At 38.3% G+C, this 27345-nt stretch overlaps 1 protein-coding gene across 1 annotated transcript in view; it reads left to right on the top strand.

Annotated features, from left to right (window-relative positions):
- Positions 1 to 27345, top strand: part of itfg1 (integrin alpha FG-GAP repeat containing 1) — a 174624-nt gene that overhangs the window by 129833 nt on the left and 17446 nt on the right. Inside the window, exons 15-16 of the mRNA XM_041997200.1 lie at positions 19430 to 19554; positions 26146 to 26228. Coding sequence (XP_041853134.1) covers positions 19430 to 19554; positions 26146 to 26228 — 208 coding nt within the window. The remainder of the gene's footprint in view (positions 1 to 19429; positions 19555 to 26145; positions 26229 to 27345) is intronic.

The following is a 27345-nucleotide window of genomic DNA, read 5'->3' as shown; positions in this document are numbered from 1 at the left end:
GTTAGCGGACAGATGGTAGTGCAAGTATCTAGTTCCCTCAGTTTGTGGATCTGGCTCTCTATCGTGTCAGCTGAATGAAAGTTCCTGTTTACCCAAAAGTATGAAACAATCCATCAGTTATTTCCCTATTTTTCTCCACCTTTTCATTGTCGAGGTCTGTTTCTCTGCGCACTTGTTCGTTGAGCTGGAGATTAACTCTTGCTTCCCCAAATGTTTTCAAAAGCACTGCAGTGTGCAGGTGCCCCGCCGTGGCTTGGTGTTTCCCCCACTGCCTTGGTAAGACAGCTCAGGTTTGCAAATCTTCTGTGACTCCAAACACGAAGTTGATCACTTGCAAATAACAGGCCTTCCCAGCAGTATAATTTGCAAAGCTCCTTAGAGACTGTGGGCCAGTGGTACCACTTGTAGGCACTGTTCTAAAAGTGGCAAAAAAAAAACTTTCTCGGGCTGAGACAAGTTAGCTAGCTTTAAGGTTGACCAACCTCGCCTCACAATTTCTAGCTTTTCTGGAAAAGTCTGCCTTGAAAATGATTTTTGTACTTTCTCCTCCTCTGTCAGACATTGTGGCTGTGAAAACTTCTAACTCAAATGTAATGATATGTGCAATCGCTACAAAACGTGTTTTGGTAGTCTAACAGTTTTGTTCCAACCAATCAGAGGATGCACAAATGCTGATGCTATTGTGGGCCAGCTAGCTAAGAAATTAAGAGAATAGACTGTTGGGAATGAATTAATATAATTTCATGGAGTAAAATTAGAATTTAGGTTGTAAATGCAAGTCAGTGCTTCTGATGGTGTTTAGGTCAGCGGAGAAGGCCGACCTTCTTAGCGTATTCCAATGTGTAGTGGCTTTAAAAGAAAAGGCAAATTGTCCAAAAGTTGTGCGGCAGAAAGGTACATTACAGCTGAAGAGGAAAGCTATTCTGGTGCATTTTACAGAACTAGCAGGGCTATAACAGGCAAAATGCAGTAAACATGCAGGTTCCAGGCCATTTGGGCTGTTTTATACTAGACTCAAGTTTGAAAATGGTTTAAAATTTTCAAAACTCAACAAGTTATGTTTCTGAAGAATCTTACAATGATGATACTGGAATGTTTTTTTTTTTCCTTCAAAATGTCCTCATGCATTCCTTTGCTGAAGCAACCACGTGCACTTTCAAACGGCCAATGTGTGGATATCCGATTGCTAGCATTTGACGTGTGTAAAGCGAAACTCAGCTCCAACATCACTCAGGACAACAAAAGCAAAAGTTGTGAGTTAAATTTCTCAGCCTCTGGATGCTTCTGGGAAACAACGGCTCCAGAACAGCACATAATAAATGACACTGTGCTGTCAAACGAGTCAGGAACGTGGAATTTTAAGATCAGAAAGTTACATAGTGCAACTTTAAAGACCTAGTGAAGTCCTGATTATTTTTTGCATCCTTCTGATAAAACCACCTTTACACAAGTACATAAAGGTTAGTATTATTCTGAGCTGTTCCAGGGAAGCCATGTTGCTAAGTACTCAGATGTAATTAAGTTTCATTATGCAAAATGCCCTGAGATGCCATTTGTGATTTTGCACTATAAATAAATTTAAAGAAATGAATATATATAGAATGATCTTATTAGGAGTGATGTCATTGATTAAAAAAATATCCTTAGTATATATACTGTATGTAAGACCAAACCTTTAGGTATTGTATGAATTCTGAAAACATATCTAGTATTTTATTAATGTCAGTTTAAAAGGAACATCCCTGTGGAGTCACTTTATTAATTATGTTACAATTGGCAGGAGTGCTGACCCTCCACGGGATTAGAAATATCTGCAATTCAGAAATTCATGATCCATCTCATACCAAGCAACTTTAGATTAATATGGATAGAGAGATTTACAGGTACAGCAAGACAGATGCTCACAGAGATTAGACACGACACAGTGGACAGCAGTGCAGTGCCACATTAGCTACAGTTAACCTAGCTGTTATATTGTGGGAAGGACACAGAGCTGATGAGGACAAGATGCACTGACAGCCTAGGGTCAGGGATATTTATAGTGTGTGTGAATTTCTATGTGCAGCACAATCCCACATTGTCAGATTACATTGTTTCATTTGTCTGTTGGCACAGCTGGACTGTATGCATATTTAAAGACACATGTAGAAAGATCACACTCTAGCATCATAATTATTTTACTATCCATTAGACAGCCATTATCACCTGGCCATTAAACAGTGCTAAAAGTATTCTTCCAATGGCTGCACACTCTCCTCCGAGTCGTTTTCACATCTGTCCAAACTCAAAGCAGTGGACAAAATATTAACACTAGTTGTGTTCTATTTAGTTATTTTAAAAGGGATCTAACACATTTTCATCCCCACTCCACTGGTGTAAAATATGCAGTTAAATGGGCATTGAGAGCAAGCACAGAGACACCAAGAGGGGGTGGAGGAGGGAAGTGTTCTCACCACCTGCACCCACGTCCACTGCAGAGAGAATGGAGAGTGATGTAAAATCCCACTGAATGTAGAGAAGCAGTAGAATTTGTACAGATATGCAGAATTCGCCCCCCTCCCCTCCCCCCCAACAAAAACATTATTTAAGGCAAAGGCATGTTATTTAAGGCAAACATGTGATGTAGCTTTATCAAATGTCAGTTCGCTACGCTGAGAGCACTTGATTTTTTTTTTCTGTTTTTTACTTGTATCCCATATTGTTTCATATATTTCTACCTCGGGACTTATTTGTGAATTGTATAAAAAAACATATGTTAATGGTATTTACAAAACTTCTATTTTTATATTTACATACACTTTTTTATCGTAGTATTTACTGACTGGGCCTAAAGAAGCTTTTTTTCTTGGTCTTGCGGTCTCAATACCTTCTGACTTCTCATGGAGTGTGTGACTACTCTCGAGCGAGCTGTTGTGGACAGGAAGTTGAGACTTGTTTGTTTTTCAAAACTAAGAGTATTAAAGGCATTCTACAAGAAGGACTTATTTCACACTGGTATTGTGGTCCGTAAATGTGCACATATGTAGACACGATGGGCATATGGGTCCATTCATACAATATCATTTACTTTTGCAAAATCTGAAAAAAAAATCCTAATTCAGTAGGCATGGTGGCTTTTCTTTTGCCATGGTGGTGTGGCAAGATTATTTACATGTATCAGAAACCCTGAAATACATTTAAAAGTTAGATGCTTTTTTAAGAAAAGTCTCATTTTATTAGAGAGGGGATTAATATAGAGTTTTAAACCTTTGAGCCCCTATCATGCTCCAAGATTTCTACAGCTGGCTGCAGGGATTTACTGCCATTCAGTCAGAAAAGCATTAGTGAGGTTGTTCAGCTCACAGTCAGCATGCCAATTCATCCCCGAGGTGTTGGATGAGGTTCAGGTTAGCGCTCTTTGTACAGCCCAGGCATGTTCCTCCACTCCAAGCTGAGAATGCAATACTTTTGTGAACCTTTCTTTGTGTATGGAGGTGTTGAAACAATGAAGGGTCTTTCTCAAACTGTTGTGTCAAACATGCAAGCACACTGTTGTCTATGTTATGGTATGCTGTTGTAGTTTCTAAGACAACTGAAGTTGCTTTGATTAACCTGAAATAGTGAAAGTCTCCATTTATGCATTATGGGATTTTTTTAGTCTTGTTGCACACATTCACACAACACTTGTAGTTTATACAGTCTCAATTCAGCATTATTCTAGTCATCTCCAGGCTTTTTTTAAAGATACAGTTAATCTAATCATTGCAATGAAATTTGATTGATTACATAATCCACATTAGTCCAGTTCATAATAACTATGTTCATATAACACCAGGTCTTAAGAAAAGAATTGCCTAGCTAAGCAAACTTTCAATGAATGTTTAAAACTCCATTTTAACAGGAAGGAAAAACTCCAGTAGAACCAGACTCATCAAGGGTTGTTATCTACTTCAACCAATTTAGAGGTGAGGAGAACAGAAAACAGGGGTCAACAGGCACCATCACTCCAGGTCAGGGCCACTTCCTAAGAAAGATAAACTCAATTTGATGACAACAATGTCATATATTCAGAGAGAGGACTTCAGTGCATCATAGGACATACCCCAGCAGTTTGAGGATATGGCAGAGTGAAACAGCAACCACTTAAGATCAAAGAAAAAATAAATAGATGGAGAAAAAATTGCTTTTTTTTTTCTTGTCTACTTCAAAATAGTTGGCAACTGCCTTTTATATTAGACCACAGCCATCAGAAGTTGACAGGTGTTTGTCACTACAAGTCAGGGACAGATCTAGCAATATATACATATATATATATATATATATATATATATATATATATATATATATATATATATATATATATATATATATATATATATATGTATATATATATATATATATGTATATATATTATAAACATTAAATCATATTATTTTTTATACAATAGACAGACCTAACTTCAGACCTACTGTAACATTACATGTACAAGTAGTGAATTTTTCCATTCTCTCAAAATCAACATAACAATTAGCAACCATTAGCACCGAAATAATTACAGGAGCTCTGTAAATTACTCCCACTGTCCCGCCTTTTTTTTTCTCTCTTTCTCTTTTATTGAATTGGTTTTAACTGAATAATTATCTTTTCTGTACTATTATAATTCCTTTCATATTTTTTTTCATTTGTGTATTTTTTTTTATTGAATGATAATTTTGATTACTGTTTTATATGATTTTAGTTTAGTTTAGTTACTTTAATGAAATATAGTGTTTTGTATTTTTATTTTAACAGATCATTTTGTCATGCTTGTTGTATGTGAGTGGAGAGTTTATTGTTCCATGTTGTAATTTTGTCCTTGACCACCTGTCTGTAAACCAAATTTTGCGGTAGGGACAATAAAAAAAATCACTTAAACTAACCTAACAGGGAGACATTTCACATCTTTGCTGGATAGGTTGGATATTCATGAAGATCTGTACTAAACATGCACCCATATTGTGTAGTCATCCTCCAGCTTCCTGTCTCATAGTTTCAAGATCATGTTAATCTTTATAATATGATGTAATAGGGTTTTGTTTTTTGTTGTTGTCGTTGTTGTTGTTTTTACCCCAGCTCTGCTGCTCATGCAAGTTCCTGGAAATTTGCGCTGTTAGTTTCTGCAGTCTTGATGACAGACAAACAAATTCAGGAGATGGTCTTCACAGTTTCCTGATTTAGTATGTTCAGTTAGCAGAATCTACTTTATTTGGTGGGCTGCACAGTGGTGTGGTGGTTAGCACCAGCCTCAAAGCAAGTGGTCGCTGGTTTGAGCCTCAGCTGGGGGGAGGTCCGAACTGGGGGTGAGTTGGCCTCTCTGTGTGGAGTTTGCATGTTCTCCTCGTGTATGCGTGGGTTCTCTCCAGGTACTCCAGCTTCCTCCCATCATCCAAAGACATGCATGTTAGGTTAATTGATCACTCAAAATTCTCCCAAGGAGTGTGAGCGTGAATGGTGTTTGTCTATTCGTGTTGGACTGGTTGTACTGGTGACCTGTCCAGGGTGTACCCTGCCTCTCACCTGATAAATGCTGGGTTAGGCTCCAGCTTCTGCACCCTTAATGGAAAAAGTGATACAGATAATGGATGAATAATTTAATTAGTGTCTTTATTACAGTTCGTTACAATCTAATTCCAGCTTATTTATCCTTTTTTTTTTAAGAAAAGCACAGATAAAGGAGGAGAGACCCCTCATTTAACAGCAGCAAAGCTCTGCCAGGGAGCTGTGTGTGTGTGTGTGTATTTAGGTATGAATATACTTGTTTTTATATCATGATGGGGACAAAGGCGTGATGGCGCACCTACTTATGGTGACCTGATGTAAACATGAGGACTGCAGTATTATTCCCTATGAAAACAAAGTGATTTTCCAGGGTTAAGACTTGTGTTTAGGATCAGGGTTAGAATTCGTTATGATTTGGTATTCAGTTTCAATGGTTGAAGTTAAGATATGGAGCTAAGTAATGCATTGTCAATGGAGAGTACCCATAGGCAATGTAAACCAGTTGTGAGTAAGTGGATATGTGTGTGTGGTAAAGTGTAAATATTCTGTACATTCTAGCTTCACGAACACTTGCAAACCTGCCAAAGATGAGCAACGATGGGGCACACACACAAACACATGAAACAGGTTTTCCTACTGGGGGCCAATGTTCTTCACTTGCCCTTCACCTTCCTGAAAGGAAGAGAGAGGAGAAAGAGATTAGGACACAGACATGGAGCTCCAGCATGATTGAAGAGGATGGTATGAGAGAAGAGCAGAGTTAAGGAAGGAAAGGTAAAGAGATTATTTGGATTAATAAGGGGCAGTTGTAGAGTGATCTTAGTCTGGCAAACAATACATCAGAAACACTGTTCTGCAGTCACTTTACAGGTGTGTTAAAATCATATCCTTGGAGATTATTTGTCAAAAGAATCACTCCAATTCTGTACATTATATATAAATGTTATGTTTAATCTGTGTATGCTGTGTGTGTGAGTTTATGCTGTGACATCTTTCTCCTCATGACTTTGTGTGTAAGTGTGGGTGTGTCTATTGTACCATGCCCCTTACTAAGCAGGTTGGATGGATGAGCATGGGCTGTGCTTCTGACAACACCACACCTCATTACTGCAAACTCCTACTGAGACACAGAGAGGAGGGGTTGGAGAGAGGCAGGAGGGATTGTGGAGATGAATATTTGATGCTATTCATTAAGAACCTTTTAAATGTGCTCTCTCTACTACGTTGGACACTGCAGTGTTTTTCCTGTTCGGCATATGTTTCCATCCAAGACGTATCATGTTCCGCTAATTTTGCTGCAAGTGCTTTTAATATTGGATTTGACTTAATGTCAGTCATTTTTTTTATTTGTTTGTTTGTTTTTTTACTTGCTGTCCTGTTGTAGTTATTGTTCAGTTAACTTTTGGTGACAAAGTGATCTCATGAGGATAAGGTTTTATTTAATTAGGTCTTGTATGTTAAAAAAGTTTTTATTCAACCACCTCAAGAATTGATCGATAGCCTATCTTAAAACCATTTTTGTAAAATTGTGTGGCATAGTTGCATTTTTTGGTGTGAATATGTGTCGCTATAGACCTCTCTTTTTTTTTTATTTTGTACTGCATGCAGCTCGTATATTCCAACAAAACAACCTTTAATTCTTATCAAATTTTTGCCTCTACAGCTTGTTTGACAAAACAAATTTATGTTTTATTGTTTGGGTTCTTATCACAGTCAGTTATATGTGTACATTGGCTGGAAAGTTATTATTAACGGTTACTTTATGAAAAGCTTTTCAGCTTATTGAAAGCTGTTCATAACTTTCAGTTGATATAAAATGGTGTTAATTTATAATGACATTTTAATTGTGCATTGTAAAATTTTTTGTGAAATGGTTTACTTCTATATAATTTTATCATAATTTCATTGCATTAAATTCTGTCAGTGTCAGTATTTCTATTTGCTTGCTAATTCACATGTAAACTTGCACTTGCTGGCCACTTTATTCGGTCCACCTTGCTAGTTCTGGATTTGATTTTCTTTTGTCTTGGTATAGATTCAACAAGGTGGTGGAAACATTCCTCAGAGATTTTACTCCATATTGACATGACAGCATCACAGAGTTGCTTCAGATTTGTCAGCTACACATCCAGGGTGAGAATCTCCCATTCCACCACATCCCAAAAATAGTCTTGAGATCTGTGACTGTGGTGGCCTTTGGAGTCCTGTGAACTCATTGTCATGTTCAAGAAAGCAGCTGGAGATGATTTGAGCTTTATGACATGGTGCATTATCCTGCTGGAAGTAGTACCAGAAGATGCTACACAATGGTTATAAAGGGATGGACATAAGGCCCATTTATGCTCCCTTACATACTTAATTAGCAACATCTGTTTCAAACGTTATCATATGTTGCTGTCCTAATACTTTCATGCATGTTTTGCGTTGCCATGGTTGTTAAGTCAATTCCTCCGCTATTGGGCAGTGCTAAGTTCAGAGTTCACTCCCGCGAACCAACATCGGTTTAAGGCGCCATTTGGCAGCAGTAATGCATCGTCTTTTTCCAACCGTCCAACAAGCCGTAAACATTTGCATGTAGTCTTTCTTCAAATGCTCTCACAGCTTCTACAGTTGTGCTTAAGATTCTTCTGCTGCTTTTTTGTTTCCTTCCTGATTCTCTTCTTCTACTCTGGTTTGTTTCTTTTGCTGGTCACATGTCAGCTATTCTGCTCAGCACTGCCCCCATGTTTTCCGGTGGTATAACTAAGCTCCATGAAAACTGACCAAATTACGCACATAACCGATGCAGAAGATAAACGAAACAATCTATTCTCTTTTGACATCAACAAGACATTTAGGACAACTGCTGCTCACTGAACCTTTTTAAATCATTCTCTGTAAACACAGTAAACCATTCTCAGAGCCTGTCTGGTACCTAAATCCATGACATCTTCAGAGTCACTTAAATCCCCCCTAACCCCCTTCCTTTTTTCCCCTTCATTCTGATGTTCCGTTTGAACTTCAGAAAGTCATCTTGACCATGTTTACATGAATAAATACATTGAATTGCTGTGTTGTGATTGGCTGATTAGCTATTTGTGTTAACAAATAATTGAGCACCTAATGCAGTGGTTGGTAAGTCTATACACTCCAGATAGCAATGCCCCTGCATGTGACTCCATATTTGATAGTTTTTACATATTTCTTCAAAATATAAAAAAATGTGAAGTTGGTATAAAATATGAGGTGGTCTCATAAATATCATGTAGTTTGTGAAGTTGCACCATTTTTTCCCCATTACACCATTGTTCACATAAGTATGCTAAAATGGAAACCTGTCCATTTACAGCTCCCATCACCCGTGATTACAAGAGCCATCAGTGCTTCTAAATTTGTTATTTATAAATAGCCTCTCAATGATATTATTTCTAACAGGGATTAGGTAAGACTTCAAAAACTCCAGGCAGTTTACTGTGTCCAGAAAGTATGAGTGTGCCAAAGGTTGTGTGAAAAGGAGAGGAAGAGATGAGGACATTTGAGGAAGAAGTAACTGGAAAAAAAAAATTGAAAGAAAAAAGCAGTGAGTGTTCAAAGGGAGGAGAATCTTAACAGCTAGGATCAATGTGGAGCTCTCTGCACACTGTCCAATTAGTCTAATGAGTTCAAAGAATTAGTAGTGGCTCATTCAAGAACACACACAGTGTACACACTCGTACATGCATACATAACATTTAACAAACACATTCACTTGCAGCAGCTCATCAACACCACACTCATCGTTTAGACACTTAAAATATCCCCCAAATACTTAGATGATGGTTAAAAAAGTAATCAGATAAGTACATCCTGCAGCATTCTAAAAGCCAGCCTATTATACTGTGTGACAAACTGATACCTACATTCTCAAAACTCGTCTGGTCAGCACTGAGTGTTACCCTGTTTGATGACCATTACATTGCTCACCGTATGGAGGATAATCTTGAGAAACAGGGAGAATTCACAGTATGAAGGTAAGATAAGTTGGAGTAGGTGGATAAGAGAGATGGAATGGGTTGAAAGGGGAGAAAATGAGAGGGTGCAGAGGACAGATCTGAAAGCGTAGAGCAGAGCCGCTGAGAGAAAAGCATCAGAGTGAAAATGAGGCTGGAATAAAAAAGGGAAAGATGAGAAACTGAAGGAGAAGAGTGCAGAAAGAACAGAAGTGGAGAACGGAGGGAAATATTGGAGTGGAAGGCAAATAACAAGAGGAGAGGTAATCACCCACAGAGACATAGAGAATGACTATTGATCAAGCTTAGCACGCTCTTTCTCTTCCCTGTTTTCCACCCCTTCACCTCCCTCTTCTGTCATTCTGTCTCTTTTCTCCTTCACTTCTCACCCTTTAATCTCCTCTCACTTTTAGATACAAAAATTGTCAAGAGACTCTTTAACTTATACTGTAATTTGCCACCTGTGTCCACCTGAACGTTGATCTGTCAGTACCAGACATCATCGGCTAGCAATGAAAGAAGTATTTATGTATTAGAAACCAAATCAGAGTTAAACTAAAGACATTCTCATATAGCTCTAGTAGTCATATTTACTATAGTGGTAAGTATAATGGCTGAGTATGTGTGTACATGTGTGTTTGCTTATGCTCATATCAACTAAGAATAATTGTCTGTTGGCATTCTAAACTCGGATCATATTTATTAAAGAATCAGAAGTTCTGTCTCATAAATTAGTGTCTTTACTGCACACCAATCAAAAATTAGTTCTAGTGACACTTTACTAAATGCCCACCAGTACTATTGAAAACTTTATTTTAAGTAGCCTACTTTAAATGTACTTTAGGTTCTTCAAATCTTTTTGTCTGGATGTGCCAAAATGTTCTGGCATATCTGGATTGTGGTTGTCCTTCAGGTTATAGTTTCACAGCTTTTTCATGGAAAAACATCTGCATCAACACTTGCTGGACTACTTAAACTTCTCAGCTCAGCAATTCAGCTCACACTCTTGAATAGAAACTGGGATTTTTCTAAAGAAGCAAGAAAAAAGTCCAGTTCTACTCAGGTTCTCAGGGTTTTCATGATCTGGTGTTTTGCATATTTTTATATTGGGAGTGTAACATGTTGGTTATTGTACTTATCTGAGAAGTTTTCCCCCCACCAATATGATATTGTTGGGAGAAAACTTATATATATATATATATATATATATTGGTAGGGGATTGGTGGTGGTCTCAGCCAATGTATATATTATATCGGCTGAGATAACTGTTTGAAGCTCTGTTATCAGTGGATATCAGTTGATTCTTGAAGTTATTGGTGTGGACATAAATCTTTTATGATGCAAATTTCCTTTTTGCAGAAATAGTGAGCTTACAATACATTCTGGTAGGGTTCACTTGAGTAGGTCTGAAACACATATGTCCATTATTTTGTGCATATGGACTTCTTTCAGAAAATTCCATGCTGGTGGTTGTGAATGACACATGGAGGTGCAACACAGCTATTATTCCTTATGAAAACAAGTTGGTGTTGTGTTCTTAAAAGTAATTTCATAAGAATGCCCTCTTTTCAGGATTCATGTGCATTTACTTTAAATGGGGTCATGTTACGATAAAATCCATTCCGAACCCATTGCTTTGCCTGCATAGCTTGCAGTTTAAAGTTGAAAATTATTCAGCTTTTCAGATGGCAGTGCAACCACCACCCAGTAATCGGCTGACTGATTGCACAGCTGGTCAGGCCCAACCATCATAGTATTTATGCATCACATCTGGGTAAATGTTTCCTGTAGTACATTGGATTTATTTAATTTAATTTATTTTTTTTTCTGTAGCAGATCTTAAGTGTGTCACTGAAAAGACAAAATTGGCTATTTTAGTGAAGGGTAATCTAGGGTGAGCACACCTCAGGGTAAGGCTGTTAGACACCTACATGGTTGCAGCGTGTCATTTTACATGCCGTCTGGACGCAGGTGTTGACATGCTTCAGTGGTGTAGTGTTTTAGAAGCAGTTCAGATGTGAATGACGACAGAGGAACGACAAAACCCTCTGGGTCCCTCGACAAATCACTACACACATACACAAGCTCGCACTTCCATACACTCATTTTGCCTCACAATCAATGTCCAGATCTTGGCATCATTGTGCGGCTCTGAAGGAGGCTCTTCAGGCGAGGTGGACTATGTGTGCACATGTGTGTACGTGTGTTCATATGCACTCCTGTCCCTCGTGGCTCCACCCTCCATCTCAGCAATTTGCTCCTTTTATTGCCACAGGGGAGCAAATGGTTTCTATAGCGACGGGCACAAGGAAGTTTTTTTCTCCTTTTCCCTCTAGTTTTGAAGCCCTGGGGAGTGAAAGAGATCATGTGTGTAAGTGTATGCTTGTCTTCTCTTCAGGTCAGTCAAGCCTTTAAAATTTCTTCCAGGATAAATTTACTGGGATTGTTATGTAAATGTATTTCTTAATATCCTGTGAAATAGCTGTGCTTTACTTGTGTTTTGTGCAGAAAATATTCCTTTTATTCTTTACTTTTATTATTGTTGCCACACACACTTGACTCGATTTGAGTGATTGACGTGACATTATTTGTCTGCATCTTTACCCAGAGGGAGTAAAACCTCCAGACAGGACAGCAGATGGACATACACAAAATTATACACATTACCATGGTGTCTCTCAGGCATCCATGTCCTCCCTCTATGTGACTTCCTCTTACATATTTTTATTTCACTTTGCATTCTGATACCCATGAGGAAAAAAAGTTTGTTGGCTTCAGCATCCTGCTGTTTTTATATCCTGCTATTCTTATAAAGCTTTGATTGCATTTTGTGAGGGAAAAGGAGAATGTGAGAACAAGCACTCACTGTGCAAACCACAGAAGGGTAAAATGCAATTAACATATTTTAAATTGAGATTCCACACTGTGACATTTAAAATCTTATCATGCACATATGCAGTGTTTTGAATTGGTTTCATCCCACAATGCCTGCTCAAGTGCTCAGTGACAAGCGTACAAAAAAATCAAAGAACATAGGCATGTGTGCACTGCGAGCAGCTATGGAGATACTGTAAACTATCAAAGTGAAAGATATTTGAATGACTTTATCAGGGCGTTTTTGCACACTCCTGCAGAGTGTAACAGAAGAGTTAGACACCTAATAAAATATAGTTTGTGTCATACTGATGATGCAGCCCCTTTGCATGTTGTTTTTTTCACATCAGTCATTTGGAATTGAGGAAAATTAATTCACCCAGGCTGAAAATAATCTAAAAAATCTGAATCTGTTTGCAACTACATCTGAAAAAACTGATACCATAAATTCTACTAGTCAAGTTAGGTTAATTTTGTAGACACTGTACACTTTACTGTTTTTACAAAAATATGCACATTATCCCTTGTGTTACTCTGGTTTTACTAGATGTTTCTTTTTATTTTTTGTAAAATAATATATATATATATATATATATATATATATATACATATATATATATATATATATACATATAAAGCTTATAACTCATATGTACATGTAAAGAGGCTATAGTTCCTTGATGCAACTGACCCAGGTTCAAATCCTTGCCTGGGGGGGGACCTTTGCTGCAGGGCATTCCCTACTCACTCTGACTCAATGAATATTAAAAAATCTATCTGTGATATAATAAACAATACTCATGGATAGGTGTAATTGCAGATTAACATATAAATATATAAAGAATTGGGTGGCTATATATATATATTAAATAGATGTATTTATGTATTAATTGTGTGTTTATGTATCATAATGTATACATCAGTGGATATGAATAATGAGTCAAATAGAGGTAGGACTGCATGAGCATTAGCTTCCTCCAACTCCATTACAAACATAAAATGATCAGTTTTTTGCAAATGAGATGTCAGTCCATCGATTTTCACTGACATGATTTGTTCATCATGTTGACAGGATGGACTTTAGTGCCAGCTCCGAATAACAAGCAATTACACAACATTTTAACCTTGAGTGTGGCCGTTGTTATTACATATACATCTGGCTATTTAGTAGTAATAATATAAACAAAGGTCTTTTCATTAGATTTAACATTACGGTATGTGTGGGTGTACATACATATTTCCACCCATTCACGTTGAACATGTTTTCTCACATATCATTATATAGTGCTTGTTTCATACAGAACTAGGCTATATAAATTAGGGGAAAATAAACAGTAGTAATGATTTAAAAAAAATGTAAAAGAATAAGAAATTAAGAGATTTAGTAACTGGAGCCCATCGTCTTTTGAATAAAGGGAGCTGTAACTGGTCTGTCAAGCGTTCCATCGTGTGGACGTCTCTCAGGTTGTCAAGTCATTACTGAATTTTGAGGAGGTAGGTTTCATCCAGTTTATAGTAATGGTTTTTCCTTTTCGTTTATTTAATGTAACAGGTATGTTGAAAACAAACATTCAGTCATTCCAGCATTTTCTATTTCTGGGTCAAAGCCTGAATGGGAGCTGGTGTTTGAGAGATCTGATTCCATAAGATTTTGCTTAAACTTGTACATTAAAATTTATCTGTTTTTTTTGTTTTGTTTTTTTGTTGTTTGTTTGTTTTTGTTTTCATTTTTTGTCTGTCTGACACAATAATGAAGTTTTGAACGAGGTTGTAAATTTAATTTTACTATGTACTGATTGGACAGTAACCCTTAAAGACCTGTGTTTTTAACTTCAAGGGTGTGTTTGACCAAGGAGCCACTAACTTGTTGAATGCAGGGAACATCATGCCGCCTGTACAAGTAAATGAATGTGTGTCAAAGTTTTAAACCTCTTTGGCTGGTTTGAAGCTGCTTTGTCTTCTAAGAAATGGATTGTACGCTGTCAATCATGTGTCCATGGTAGGATGCCCTGCCAAGGCCTCTGCTGGCTCTGCTTTGGGGATATAGGACAAAAACACACAATGACAATGTTCCTGGCATACACACAAATACACACAAAACACAGACACTGTGATACGCTGCTCTGCATAATACTCTTTGCCAACCTCCCCATGTTGTGAAATGGCTGTGCTCCAACCGTGGCCGTGTTTGTTAGCTAGTCTACTCAAACACACACTCAGAGCACTAAGCAGAAGCTAAGCCAGGCTCCCTGCATGCAACGCAACCCTACTTGATCCCCCCTCAGACACACAAACACATACACACAGCCATCCACTCCACCCTGCTGAGTGGCCGACTTCAAGCTATCCACCTCTTGCCACCTCACAGGATGAAACAGTCCCTCAAAAAACATGAAACCAACCTTTGCACAAAGGTTCAGTCTCCAAATTGTCTGTTCTGCATCTGTAGAGCCTCCATAGAGCACATCTTTATTTTTATTTTCTTTAATAGCGCATGTTGAGTGGGTGTGGTCCTTGAAATACTAGACATGGTATATTTGGTTATGTCAGTTTTTTTCCATGTTTGTGTCTATAGCATTAACCTTTTAGGGGTATGTGTGATGACACATATGTAACTGAATGACTTAGAGGAACACTTTCCTCAGGTTTTCTTTAAAAGTTCATTTAAAAGTCCAGTGTATGAAATGTAATGGCATACAATAAAGCAAACTGTAGCAAGTTGGGTGACCAAAAACTAAGCCAAGATACCAGCTTGAAGAACTTGTTTTATAATGAAAAATGTTTACTTTCAATCAATTTAACAATACTGATTAAATGGTTAATAATCTTATTTCTGCTAGTAGATCGTCGGACATGGGAACTTTAAGTTGAGTTATGACAGCTCAGGATTTGAGCTTTGTGATTACCCTCAGATTTACAGCCATGGGATGGACATTAAAGCAATGATTACACACTGCCCTTCAAAGCATGTTGTGTTTACCATGTTTACCATTTCAGTGGGTCATGTTGTATGCTCTTCCATACGGCTGGTCTCTAGAATCTTTAGCATTTATCTTCTGGGCATCATGAATCTGTGTTCAACATTGCAAGGCAACCCACACATTTGTAGCAATTTATTCATTACTTTATTTTTAAGTTTGACCAGGAATGTGGTTTCATATCACTCCTTTCTTTTATTTTCCATCAGCTTTAGTGAACAAAATTTATTAAGTTACAGCCTTCCTCTTTACTGATCTGTTACAATTCTCCTACCCACATACACAAATGTCAGATACTGCAGGATTTAACTTCATTCTCTATTAAAAGTCAGTGCTTTGCAGTGACCTGAGCAGGTCAGTGTGACTAAAAGCTGAGCCCACATCTTCCTGAAAACAGCCTGTATTTCTGTCTCTCTCGTGATATGCTTGGTGCGATTAAAGCTGCTTCACAAAACCGTGACCCCAGCACTGAAAAGCTGAACTAGAACACAGCTGTAAAAAGAGGTGTCTGATGAAAGGGTTTCTCTTGTGGAAGGTGGCAAAAGTTGACGCTGCACCTTGAACTCTGTTGGTTGATGTAGCCAGAGCACGTCCATTAGGGAATCAAGGAATCATTACAGTCCCCATATAATGGCCATTAATGGTTAATTACTCACTTCCTCTCACTGAATTTGTAGTTAAAACATCTAATGTTCCCAGAATAAGATGGCAACTTTTCGTATGTGCAGCAACAAAGAGCTTTTAAGAAGAAATATATCGGCCTGCAGTGAGGTGGACTGACACAACCTAACCTCAGGTGACAAAAAGTGAGTGGGGCGTCTTTTTCCTCCTGATCTGAGGGTAAGCAAAGATAAGAAAAAATAAAAAGCAAAGCTGTTGGGCTCCTCCTGGTCTGCAATACGCAGTCCATCCACATTAATTCTGATCACTGGCTGCCTTGAGGCTTCCCCTCTCTCTCTCTTTCTCTCTCTCTTGCCTCTTCTATCCTTCCCTCTCTTTGTTTACCACATAGAGGTTGATTTATGTCAGCTGCACTTGGCAGAGTTGGGTGGCGTGGGCGAGATACAGCAGCTGAAGTGGAGCGAGAGAGGAGACGAAGAGAAGGGAGGAAAAAGAGAAGCAAAAGGCCAAATTAGAGTTATGTATCAGGGAGAGAGAGAAATGGAGAAATGGGCTGAAAGAGGGAAAAAAAAACTGAGGGCTGCATTAGAATAGAGTCTAAGAGAGGGAGATTACAGAATGGGGGAAGAGGCAGGGAGAGGTGTTGTACTAGCCTCAGGTGATTCAGTCTGATTTCTATCTTTTATGATGACTCTCTGCATTAGAACACAAGGTCTCATGCTGCCGTCCCTCCAGCTCCGTCACTCTTGTTGTGCATTTAGTTTTTATCCTCCTCTTTATGTTTACTTTAACGTATTTGCCTTATCAGTGTTGATCTGCACAGTTTAGAGAGCAATCCATTACGAAACGTGAAACTAAATTCTCTGCCTTTGGGAAAACAAGCATGTAAAGCAAACATGGGTTGTATTGGTTATTCAAACAAAAAGCGATGGCAGGAATGTGTGCAGTTTATGGACTGCTGGGTTCAGTTGAATTTATCAAACAAGAATATACACTGCCTGTCCAAAAACAAAGTCACACTAATATTTCTTTGGACCACGTTTAGCTTTGCTAGCAATTGCTGTGAAATTGTTTTGATAAACTTCTGCAATGTCAGAAGATTTATTTCCATTAAGAGTTGCATTTATTTTTCCCCAAGGTCTTGTATGGATGATGGGAGAGTCCGTTGAGCAAAGCCTTCTCCAGCATATACCAAAGATTCCCAATGGGGTTCAAGTCTGGACTGAAGCCCATTGGTGGCCAATCCAAGTGTGAGAATGATGTCTTCTGCTCCCTGAACCACTGTTTCACAACTTGCCTGATGAATGCTGGCATTGTTGTCTTGGAAAATGGCCGTGCCATCAGGGAAGATGTAATAACCTGGTATATTCAGTGTATAGAACCTAGACCTGACCAAGCCCAGAAACCCCAGATCATAGCACAGCTCCAACAGTAGGCACTATACATGATGTCTGCATCACTTCATCTGCCTCTCTTCTTACCCTGATGCTCTCATCACTCTGGAACTGGGTAAATCTGGACCCATGAGACCACATCACCTTCCATTGCTCCAGAGTCCAATCTTTATCCTTGACTGGAAAATTAAAACCTTTTTTTTCTGGTTAACCTAAGTGATTAGTGGTTTTCTTAAGGCTACACAGCTTTTTAGCCCCAATCCCTCAAGTTTCCTTTACATTGTGTGCGTGAAAATGTGTTACTTTCACTATAAAACATAGCCCTGATTTCCACCAATGTTTTTTACGATTTGATTTCACCAGATGTTCAAGTGATCCCTGATCACCATCATTCATGATTTCTTTTCTGATCATGTTTCTTTCTGGAAGATGATGGTTTTCCACTATCCTTCCGGTTTTAAATAATGCCTTGGACAGTTCTCAACCACACTAGTTGTTTTAATAGTTCTTTAGATGTTTTCTCTGCTTGATGCCAATAATTTGACTCCTCTGAAACAGATGGACATCTTTTCCACAGCCACAGGGTGCATCTTTCCACATGGTTGTTTAAGAAATGGACAGCATAATTAGGCAAGTTTTGCATAAACAATTGTCACTGAATAAGAATAAAGCAGTGCTAAGGAATGACCAGGGTCAGATACGAGCCGGAAGAGGAGTTCAAATTTATATTTTTCAGCCTGTACTTGAGGCAGCATAATGTCTGTCATGTCTATGACGTCATTTTCTACCTTTTTCAAAGTGAATTAATGGGCAATCCCAAGAAGCCCAGGTGGCTTTAAGTTAGGTTTAGTTTTTTTGGTTCTGTTTGTACGGTGGCCAGGAAGTGCAAAACAATATTACACCAAGTGAAACAGTTACATTTTCATGATACACATTTACATCCACTTCAACATTTTTACATCATTGCAATGCACATTTTTACAAGTTTTACTAGTTTAATTTAACATTTTCACAAGTTCTGGAAACACAATTACGAAGACATTTCCAACAGGAAACTCACTCAGTTGCTGGGAATCAGCAGGGTTGAGCAGATATGTATTGTCCGCTCTGTAGCAGTTCCCAAAAAACTTGTTTTTGTGAGTTTTGTGGATGGTCCATGTACTGAGTGATGCAGACGAGGATACAGCAGGACAGAACAATCAGGGGGCATGTGCTAAACCACACAAGTGCCACATTTTCCATGACACTGGGTTTGCATGTGGCTGAACTTACATGTGTAGTGTCTGATCCTCAGCATTACAAAGGTTTACAATTAGATTACCTCAAACTGGTGTCCGGAGTCCTTTTTGCCTATAAGTCCTTTTCTTTACCTCATCTGCCTCAGAAGGACACGTCACATGCAGTCATAAATGTCCAATTCATCGAAACCCTGTTAAGTGTTTTTCATTTTGAATACCAGTAACATCTCTGATGATTAGGCTGCTGCCTGGATCAATTCTGCCACCAGGATGGTTTTCTGTTTACGCTGTCTTGTCCCCACCCCCAAACCCACGATATCACTTCCGGGTCGTGTCTTTGTAATTGTGTTTCCAGAACTTTTAAAAATGTAAACTCGTAAAAATGTTTTGCAAGATGTAAAACTGTCCCAAAGATTGTAAAAGTGTTTTTCAGTTGCACACTCAAGTTTGCATCAAGGATTGTAAGTGTTTCCCGTTTTGTGCAGTTGTTTATTCTGAAATGTAAAGTTGTTTTGTTAAGTATTTAGGCATTGTTCTTTTGTTTTGTAAATGTAAACGTGGTTTCTATAACGTAAATGTGCGACAATGTAAAAGTGTTTTGCTCAGTGTAAAATTTTTCTTTGCACTTCCTGGCCGTGTATGTTTGTTCTGATCTGAGCATCATGCAAATCATTAGACTAAGCTTCTACATAATCCTAATGTCATCATCATTAAAGATAATGTATGCTAATTATTATTTAATTACTAGTGTCTTTCCCACTTTTAAGGACAATCCATTCAGCCGCTGTTGAGCGATTTTCTAATATGGTTCCTTTTTTTTCTCTCTGCCCTCTCACAGCTGGTCAGTTGAGCCAATCAGCTCATTTCTCCCTCCAGCTGCCCTACACCGTGCTAGGTCTCGGACGTAGCGCTAACTTCTTGGATCACCTTTTCGTCGGCATCCCCCGGGAGCCAGGAGACAAGGTGAGCAGATATGTGAAGACACATGAGGGGGCTTTTATTACTGAGCCTTCACAGGGTTTCTGCAGAAATGCCTGCAGGTTGCATGGTCATAGAGTACTGGAGGCAGATGCTGCTGCAGAAGTTTGTTGGTTGTGAAGTAAACACAGAAAATAAAGGACACTAAACAATAAAAGTAAAACCATGTTCAATCCTCTGGCTGCAAAAGAAAAGAGTCACAAAAGAAAAATGATGATTAAATGCCAAATTAAGTTATTTCTACAAAAGTATGTTCATTTGAAGTTCAGGACAAAAAATGTAAAAAAAAAAAAAAGCTGCAAGGCCATGACGTTAAGAGCTAGAAAACTTTCCAAGAAAAAGATCAACTAATAGAATAATTCATGGGGAAAAAAATAATTTAAGAATTTGAAAGTCATGAGCAGAGAACAAAATTATTGTTTCTTTCCTTTTACTTAAGTTTTTTTCTTAATGAGCTGAATGTTAAACATTTCTTTTGTGAAGATTCAGAAAAGGGCTTCCCTTCCACTCATTTATTCATCAAATTAGTCATGCAGAACAAAAACAGACAGATTTTGCAGAAACTTCATAATCCTGCACATTAATTAAATACTTAATTGGGATTTTTTTTTAACTATTTTTTTAAGCAGATGTTGCTGCAAAACAATATTATGCACAGTTTTGTTGTAAAACATGTAAAATGTTTACTAATGAGAGCAGCACAAAAGAAAGTGTGAGAAACTTGATCTCTGTTTAAGCTTTTTTTAAATAAACAATCGTTTTCATTTATGTGTATTAGCAAAAACAAAAAGTCCCAGCACGCATCAGTCCATCATCTCCAGTTTAAAGATGGACTCTAAGCTTATTTGTGTTATTTATTTTTATTTACTTACTTTTTTCACTTATTTGAAAACAACATATTCCAGTCACTTTTGAAGAAGAATATTTTGTATTTTGTTGCTCACATCTTACTGCCGGTGAATCAATGTGAGAGGTTTATTTCCAAACTGTGACTTGAAAAAAAAAAGGTGGGGGGGTATGAATTGAAATATTGGTTCAGATGTTTTATGGAAGATAGATTTCACAGCATTCTTTCAGTTCATGGCATGATTCATGACATTTCCTGGGAATTTGATGAAGGTGCAGTGAGTTCCAAGCCAGAACTAAAATACAACAACATCACACACACACACAAATTTATTTCACACAATGAATGAACGACTCTCAGGATCCGGCAGATGTGCAATCCGTGTCATTCAGCAAGCTAATGTTATACTAATGTGGTAAATAATTTATGCTTGTAGATGTAATCTATTCATCACCCACATTTCTACACTCCACTCCCTTAAATGTCATCTCTCTTCATTTCAGCTCTCTCACTATCCCTGCACTCATCTCCATCTCTGTTTTCTCTCACGGTGCACTTGTCACTCTGAATATTAGGCACAACAGAGCCCCTTTTTCCCCTCCCGCGAGGTACCAAGGTTTTCGTCAAGCAGCTGATTAGAATTGCAGATGGCTCGGCCAGCGACTCAGAAGCTGCAGAGCACTAAGAAAGCTCATCTCAAACAAGCTGCTTTATTGTCTCTTTTCTCAACGTTTCTTCCTGTATATGTCCATATAATCTTTTTTTTTCCCCTAGTTTTTGTCCTCCTTGCCCATTCCTTTTACAAAGTGAATTAATGAATGCCTAAAGATGCAGCCCATTATGCCGAGTAGTCTATTTTTTTCTTTTACCCAGAGGCTCTGCGGAGGAGAGGGACTTCATCAAATCAACAGTACTTATAATAAGGAGAAGCTTGAAGAAAAGAGGACAGAGTTTATAAATTCTGACCCCTCTTCCACCCTGCTCCGTTGGCAGGTTTAGTTCATTTTTTGTTCATTTTTTTTTTACTTCACTGTTAACTTGTTGTCCTCACCCACTGTGCCCTTTACAGTTCCTCTAAAATGAGTTCCCACCCGCTGTGTCACAGAAGAAGAGTTTTTGTAATTTCTGTTTGGATCTCTTCCATCTTTTGTCCAATCGTTCCTCTTTTTATTTCGCCCCTCCCAATCTTTATAGTGAATTTCTCTCCTCCTGTTCACTTATCCTCCACCCAGGGGATTCCCTTTGCTTCTCAAAGTGGTTTACTTCACTAATCAGTCCCCTACTTGTCACTCTCGCCCTCCATCTCTGTATTTGCTCCCTCGTTCTCTCATAGTGTGCCAGTTTCCCTGGCTTTGAACCAGAGTATTTCTCTTTCTCTCTGAAGACTTGGAAACACTTTTCTTTTCCAAACAGCCAGATCAGATCTGCTCCCAGGCAGTGGTAGTGAAGGCTGACTCGCCTCCAACGTTGCTCCCCCGCCAGTTGCCACACGAATAACAGTGCTTTCCAAGAGCTAAGCGACAATGGCTGGCGGCAAGAATGTGCTCGTTATGTAAAAGAAGCAGAGCAGCTGCCGCACATTGTAGTTCCTCTCAATTAATAAGGAATGGAGAGTCACAATTAAAGAGCAATAGCACTTCCAGATTCTGCCAAGCATCCAACTGGAATTGTTCATTTCTCCTTGCTGCAAGCATTATTATGGTCTGGAAACTGCTCTTATGATGCCCCCTTCCCCTATTAACTTCTGAAAATGTAAGCCCCTCCTCGAATGATCCTGATGCGAATTAAATTTAAACAGGCTCAGAAAAATGGGAATAAGTCAAGAAACACTGATGAGGACTCTGGGCTTTTCCAGACATCAAAGCAGTGTTGGGTGAAGAAGCTAAATTGAGTCTGTGTCAGTCTCATGTCTGATGTCATCGCTGGATGCTGAGCCCCGAGGCAGCCAGCGACTAAAAATGAAACTTGAACTTAAGCAAAGTCAAACTGATGTCAAACACAACAGTGAAAGCAAATGTTTGGAAACTGAATTCTGGTGGTTAACTCATTTGTATTAGTCGTCCTACATCAATCCGAACCTACATATGAAGAATACCTTCACTGTTATTGAGAACCTTTGAATTTACAGTAGTTTTTTCCATATTCTAATAAAAACCCTGGTTTAAAGGAATATTCCTTTATTTGAGTCTGTGTGAAGTATTTATAAGTACAGTGGATATAAAAAACGTACACACCCATATTAACATGCCAGATTTTTATGTTGTGAAGAAGTGAGGCCAATAAATTCCACCTTTAGTGTGACCTAAAATAAAATTATTATACTATGTATATTATACTATTATTATTCTGTCACAGCACAGTCTTCTTTTTACATCTCATCAATTACAGAAACTCAACTTTCTTTCTAGACATTTATTCTGGTTCATGCTACAACAAATAGCAGTGGTTCACAGAGAGCTTATAAAGCATCAAAGAAATCTGATTGTTAAAACACATCAGTAAGGAGAAGGGTACAAAAAGTTTCCACAACACTGGATATACTGTGGGACACAATGAAGACAGGCATAATAAATGGAGAAATATGGAATAACAGTGACACTGCAAATAACTGATGACAAAACAAGAAAAAAACTGGTAGGGGAGGCTAATCAGAGACCTACAGCAACACTGAAGGCTGCAGGAATTCCTGGTAGTGGACATGACAACAATCTTAAGTTCTCCCCATATCTGGAGTTACGGGCCTCCGTCAAGAGACCAAAGTCTTTTCTGACAAAGAAAAACATCCAAGCCTGGCCACAATTTGCAAAAGATACATGAAGTCTCCCAATGGCATTTGGGTCCTGGTCTGTTGAGACCAAATGTTTTGGCCACAGTTTTAAAAGAAAAACACTTTCTGTCACCAAAACAGCAGCCTACCCACAGAGAAGCATGGTGGTAGCAGTATCATGCTTTGGGGTTGCAGTCACAGTGGAGGAAGTTATGAACCGTCCCTTTACTTCACTTTGAGGTGTCTGCTAAAAACCAGAAGAGGAATTTCACCTTTTAACGTGATAATGACCCACGCGTACATCCAGATCAATAAAAATGGCTTTGCCTAAAGAAAATAAAAGTTTTGGAATAACCCAGTCAAAGCCCAGGACTTAAATCCAACAAAAATAAAGTCTGTGTGGTAGCCTTAAGAGGGCTGTGCACAAGAGATGCCCTTATAATGGCCATGGTTAAATGTCGATTTTTAATTTAAAATTAATTATTCAGAATTAAATTATTCGGAATTAAAGTATTCTCTCGCGTTTACATGGAAATAGTAATTCCAAATTAAGGTTTACATGGAAAACATGTTTAATCGCCTTTATTTAATTCCGCTTTAGATCTTGGGCTTGGAATGGTTCTGATTGGACAGGGGGCGGACGTGACGTATTTACGTCTACCAGAAGTCTACAACATGGAAGACCTCTTAATAAGAACTAATTTTGATTGTAGTTTTGAAGCAGCAGCTGGACACTAGCATACTGCTCTACTTTGGTCAGCTGAGGAAGGAAACTAATGTACCGTACCGTCATTGTGACAAGGGAAAGAGCATGCACAGAACAACCAGAATTAATTTAAAGCAGAAGGAACGCATCATGATCGAAAAATTATTCAGTTCGGATTTAAAATCATAATGAACCAGCCACTTACTTCGTATTTAAGTTTAATTCGGAATGGGTATTTTCATTTGGAATTAGGTGTTTACAGTAGCATTGTAAAGAGGATTGAATATTTATTCTGAATTAAAGGGGAATTAAAATTCTCATGTAAACGTGGCCACTGACAAATTAAGAGTCCGTTTGCAAGGAAGAGTGAGAAATATTGCCAAGTCAAGATGTGCCATGCTGATCGACTCCTACTCATAAAGACTGAATGCTGTGATTAAATCAAAGGCTGCTTCAACAAAATATTAAGAGTGTGCACACTCAGGCAATCAGGTCATTTTTAAGTTTTATTTGTTTTTATTTTTTTCCGCTCAGATTTGTTTTTTAGTTGAATTCTGCAGGTTAGAAGTTAATTTAACGGTGGAAAAAGTTTTGAAACAAAGTCTACTGCAGGCTGTGTCTTTTCTGCCTACAGTCGCTTCACACAAGGTCACAAAAACACCATACATTTAGTGAATTTTACTCCATGTCACATATTTTTCAAATAGTTTACTTTGTCACTATGTTCTGGATCAAATAACATCAGTGCAGCTATGCATCACCGCATGCACACTGCATGCTTGCTCAACGTAATCTGCTGCTGATCGCTCAAATAAACAACAGTCTAATCTCAAAACACCAAATATGAGATGGCGAATTTGAGTGAAAACCCTGGAAAAGCACAAATATGAGCCATCTTTAAAACATTTGCTAAAGTTATGCCCACCAGTGAGCTATCCAACAAGTCTCACACAACCTCAGCAGCAGGATGTTTAGTATAGATTAACAATAATACCGGCTGAGTAACTATAACTATAAGATGATAATAATAATAATAGAGAAAATGCAGTCTTTTAGCTTTTAGTTGATCTCTGCTGTCTGAAAACCTCCTGATTTTTTCAGCTGTTCTGAATTCTGTTTACAAGACTCACTTCTAACAATTGCAATCCCACTTCAAAAGAATCACAATGCCTATTTAATACCAACTTGAACTGTGTGTGATCCATCTCTTTTTAAGGCCCTGCTCTCCCATTTATTGTTTCTCCTCGCTGTGTACAAGAAAAGTTTCCACACTACCAAACCTCATTCTGAGGCCACTCAGTGTCCAGCAGGGAGGGTTGGGTCCTATGTTAGTGTTTTCATTGTGTCTGCACAAGATGACCTCGCTCGTAAACTGTAGATTAGACTCAAAGTATCCCAGGAGGAACTCGTCAGTCAAAACAGCATTGCATGTCAATTTCAACAAAATACTGAAGGGAAGTCTAATCGGCTACTCTAAGAGGAGACTTCAGTTTTAATAATAATAATAATACATTTTATTTCTGGACGCCTTTCATGACACTCAAGGTCGTCTTACAATTATATTTAAAGAGGCTTGAAAATGACAGTCACAAAATGAGTCATACTTCAGTATAAGCAACTTCTTCACTGTGCATTTTCATCTATTCTAACTATACAAAAAGCATTTGCTTGGAAAATAAGCATGAAGCTCTTGTATCAAATAAAACACAGGATGAAAAAACTTAAATAAAGCCACTGCTAAATGTAAACATCCTGTTTGATGCCTAACCTGATGTGTTCAGCTGGTCATGTTTCTCCCCTCTAGCCAGTTTCTTAAGGTGTGTTCAGATCAGCAGGCTTATTCTCAAATGGGATGAGTTTTGGTAAAGCAGACAGAAAATAATATATAATTAATTAAAACAAAGAATTAGTTCATTACATCTGAATTCACAAGCTGCCACAGAAATATTTAAGCAGACATGGAAATATTTGCATCTCCAAGCGAACATTTTGCAAACACCAAATGAAAACAAAGGTTTTCAGGACAGCCATGAAGCAGGTTGCCCGTGTCTTTAAATAAACACCTTGAAATAGTCCACAGTATGGAAGATAAACCTTAGGACCCATGCCTTTGTCTCTGAGGGCTTAGCATACATATTTAGAGTGTGTGTGTGCGTGTGTGTATGTGTAAGTGTCCTATGGAAATCTGTAACTATGGTTTCTATCCAGTAATCTCCATGTATGTGTCAAGTTCATGTGTTTTCTTTCTCTCCTCAGGACATACGGAAGCAGGAGTGGACGGCCATCATTCCTAACTCTCAGCTCATCGTCATACCTTTCCCACACAATAAGCCGCGCAGGTACATACACACACATGCCAGCAGATATCAATTTAAACCGGTCATAAAGAGTATTTTACAATTGTTGTTCATGTAATTTACCAGGAGACCACATTGATGCTTGTTGCCATGGACACAGTTTATCACTTTAACCACCTCATCTGATTCCATTTAATGGCATTTTCAAGTTGATGTTACTGGAGCTTGATGCAGACTATGAGGGGCTGTAGAGGACAAAATGCTTTTTTAACTCTCACACGCTGAAATCTGAAATCATGCATATACTACCATAATGACTTGCACATACACATAATATCAACTCTCATATACACACACGAGCAACATATTGCATATATACTAGTGAAAATTCACTATACTGCTGTTATACATACTACTAAAACCCCACACACATATAAACAAGACACCCTATACACATATGAATCAGTGATATCAATACTGTATGTGAGAGGTTATATATGTGTATGCGTGAACACAGCAGTCATATCAACCACATGCACGCTGAAAACATGCTAACGGTGGCAACAAGCCGCTTGTCGGCACACATGCGCCCTCTGCGCTCTGGTTGTAGCCCCGCCTCTTATGTGAAAAAATGACCTCTCACACACACACATGCTGCAAGTTCTCATTCAAACTAGTGAGCTCACACATAGACATATACAACCTCTCATTTATACTACTATAACCTCACGCATACACATGTATAACCTCTCACATTCAGTGTTGATACCACTGATTCATACGTGTATAGCTAGTCTTACATATATGTGTGTGGGGTTTTAGTAGTATGTATGTGTGAATTTTCACTAGTGTATATGCAATATGTTGCTCGTGTGTATATGATAGTGATTTTTTTGTGTATGTGCAAGTGATTATGGTAGTATACGCATGATTTCAGAGGTGTGTGTGAGTTAAAAATGCATTTTGTCTTCTACAGCCCTTCATAGCAGACAGTGTCTCTGTGCTGCATCTCAACAAAACAATACTCAGTGAGCACACTGACTCCCAAACACTTCACATCGCAGCATGTGTGCTCATGTTATTATGGTGTTGTTCACATGTAGCTCAAGCCCCATGAGGGGCTCCAGATGGCTGTTCATCTCAGACAGACACAGACACA

The sequence above is a fragment of the Melanotaenia boesemani genome, chromosome 1 (assembly GCF_017639745.1).
Source record: "Melanotaenia boesemani isolate fMelBoe1 chromosome 1, fMelBoe1.pri, whole genome shotgun sequence".
NCBI classification, from domain to species: domain Eukaryota; kingdom Metazoa; phylum Chordata; class Actinopteri; order Atheriniformes; family Melanotaeniidae; genus Melanotaenia; species Melanotaenia boesemani.
This window is presented reverse-complemented; position numbering and strand designations above follow the sequence as displayed.